This window comes from Zingiber officinale, chromosome 2B (assembly GCF_018446385.1).
Source record: "Zingiber officinale cultivar Zhangliang chromosome 2B, Zo_v1.1, whole genome shotgun sequence".
Lineage (NCBI taxonomy): Eukaryota > Viridiplantae > Streptophyta > Magnoliopsida > Zingiberales > Zingiberaceae > Zingiber > Zingiber officinale.
Genome location: NC_055989.1, coordinates 109,786,081 through 109,788,508, shown reverse-complemented (window position 1 = coordinate 109,788,508; position 2,428 = coordinate 109,786,081). Strand labels below are relative to the sequence as shown.

Below are 2,428 nucleotides of genomic sequence, written 5' to 3'. Positions count from 1 at the left end.
TTACTTTTTTTGATTGCTTGATCAGATGGCCTTTGGACAAATGCATAACCATAAAAGATGGATAATTCAGAATATTGGTTATTAGGGAGAAAGGTGATAGAGATCTCATTTACGATGAGCCACACAATCTTTTCAAGAAAATAAAGTTCTTATGTGCTTTATATTAACTTGGTTTTTCTCTAATGATTTCTATCTGTTTGTATTGCAGGTTCTAAAATATAGTAAGCATTGTAGAGTCTGTGACAAATGCGTTGATGGCTTTGATCATCATTGCAGGGTGAGGGTTTTCTCCATTCACAACCTTATATGTTTTGTTATCTTGTAGTAATATGCAGTATTCATCTTTCCTTGTAGTGGATCAATAACTGCATAGGAAGAAAAAATTACAAAAGGTTCTTCATCCTCATGGTGTTTGCTCTTCTCTTGGTAAGCACAAATATTTCCTACCATTCCAATAGTTGTATTCATTAATCATGCATAGTGATTGACACTATTTTCTTAGTGTAGATTTATCATCTGTGTGCATCAACTTAGAAGATACTATTTTCTTAGTACGTGAAGGACCTGATACATAGAATGCATTTTATGTCAGGTCCTTTTCATTCTGATTGACTATTGATTGGTCTCCATGCTTTGTGCACCTTGGGCCAGCTTATTCTGCAGTGGGCTGTTGGGATGCTTGTGCTGATACTGTGTTTTGTTGAGAGAAGGAGATTTTCTGCTGAAATTGTTTCAAAGCTGGGTAGTAGCTTTTCCTTGGCACCCTTTATCATTGTGGTGGTGAGTACTCAGAAGAGAAAATGAATGAAAATCACACATCATAATGAGGATTTTTCAAGGTTCTGATACTAATTTGATAATGTCTCTATACTGCAGGCTGTGTGCACTTTATTAGCCATGGTTGCTACTCTTCCAGTTGCACAACTTTTCTTCTTCCATATTCTTTTAATAAAAAAGGTACACTACTTTCATATTTCTACTTGTGACACAGCAAACACTACCAGTTACACAGCTCCTACATTTATATAAAACAAACCTATGTATCCGGTCAAATATCTCTATTTCAAGGAATATATCTTTTATATTTTCAAATTCTTTGCATTCATCCATACACTGAGCATTACTGAAACTTATTATCCAACTGAACTATTACAGCTTGTTATTTAACTGATAGATTTTCCATAGTGGAAAACAAATAGTAGAATTTGAACGATATGGTGTTGTTTATTCATCAATTCTGGAGAAAATTGACACTTTAACTAGCTCATGCTACTCTACATGGATGCGCTTACAGGGAATCAGCACCTATGATTACATTATTGCTTTGAGGAAGCAAGATCAGGAGCAGGAGCAACTTGCTGTTGGTGGGCAGCAAAGTCCGCAAATGTCCTAAGTGAGCTCTTTTATTGGACTAAGCAGCACCAGTTCTTGCAATCAATTCCATCGGTGTGCATGGTGTACTCCGCCAAGATTATTCCTTGAGGATCAGGTATCATACTTTCATTATTTAGAAAGTTATTGTGAATGTAATTTACCATGGTTAAGATTATTTTTGAAAAACCTTTTAATAAGATTTTTTTTACTGTATGAGGCAAATCCATTTAATTAAAAGTTTTTTTTTGGTAAAAAAGCCTAGTTGTAAATCTTTATCAACACTTCATTCATTTCTCCTTATTCATCATTATCGTATTTTTGAATAAAAATTGAAATAACAAATGTAATCCACTTGCTTATTGTACACTTGGTTCAATGGTTAGCGAACTTAGGTGTGTGCTGTTTGAATTTTGTTTTCATGCATTGACCTCTTTAGATGATTTGTTTCTTGTGAACCTATTTTGAAAGATGCAATATATCTTTTAATATGGGTAGTTAATGTTGTTATAATTAACCCGTTTTTATGGAATTTCGTGAACTAAGAATCTTGTACACTGCATGCGATTTCTTATTCAAGCTCTCGCTGGAAAGCTAACCAAAATCAACTTAGTTGATCATTAGCTATTCATAAATTGAACTGCATTCACATTTCCATTGCCAACTTCTGACTTCTGAGAATTTGATAGTAGGATAATGTCTACAGTTTGTTAATATATATATTTCCATGACGCATGGGTGTTGGAAGGGAATAGAATGTCGTCCTCGATTTTGGGACTGTGAATGTGTCATGTCAAGTTGAACTTTTACCTTGCTTCAGCTCAATTGTGTAAATAATTGTCAATCTCATGGTATAACTTAAGTTAGATTCTATTACAGAAATTCTAGTTCAAAATTAATTCTAGTTCAAAATTAATGTCAATAGCACTCGTTGCTTTTTCACGTTCGTTTAAAAACAATTGAGTAAAATGCAGCAGAATATAAGTTAAGTAAAAACAATTGCTAACACAGTTTATTTTTACTTGGTTCGGAGTCTACAGCACTCCCGCTTGGTTAA

General features: G+C 33.9%; 1 protein-coding gene across 1 annotated transcript; it reads left to right on the top strand.

Annotated features, from left to right (window-relative positions):
• Positions 1-341: 341 nt before the first annotated feature.
• Positions 342-1,393, top strand: LOC122048562 (probable protein S-acyltransferase 22). Its single transcript, XM_042610115.1, has 4 exons — positions 342-426; positions 652-780; positions 877-957; positions 1,295-1,393. The coding sequence occupies exons 1-4, from the start codon at positions 406-408 to the stop codon at positions 1,391-1,393; spliced, it is 330 nt and encodes a 109-aa protein (XP_042466049.1). The 5' UTR covers positions 342-405.
• The last annotated feature ends 1,035 nt before the right edge of the window (positions 1,394-2,428 follow it).

What these genes read in the sequence shown, in the direction of transcription:
- LOC122048562 (XM_042610115.1), top strand. Translation starts at nt 406, where the DNA reads ATGGTGTTTGCTCTTCTCTTG. An exon ending in TGGTGTTTGCTCTTCTCTTG is followed by an intron (nt 427 to 651) that starts GTAAGCACAAAT and finishes ACCTTGGGCCAG; the next exon opens with CTTATTCTGCAGTGGGCTGT. An exon ending in ATATTCTTTTAATAAAAAAG is followed by an intron (nt 958 to 1,294) that starts GTACACTACTTT and finishes ATGCGCTTACAG; the next exon opens with GGAATCAGCACCTATGATTA.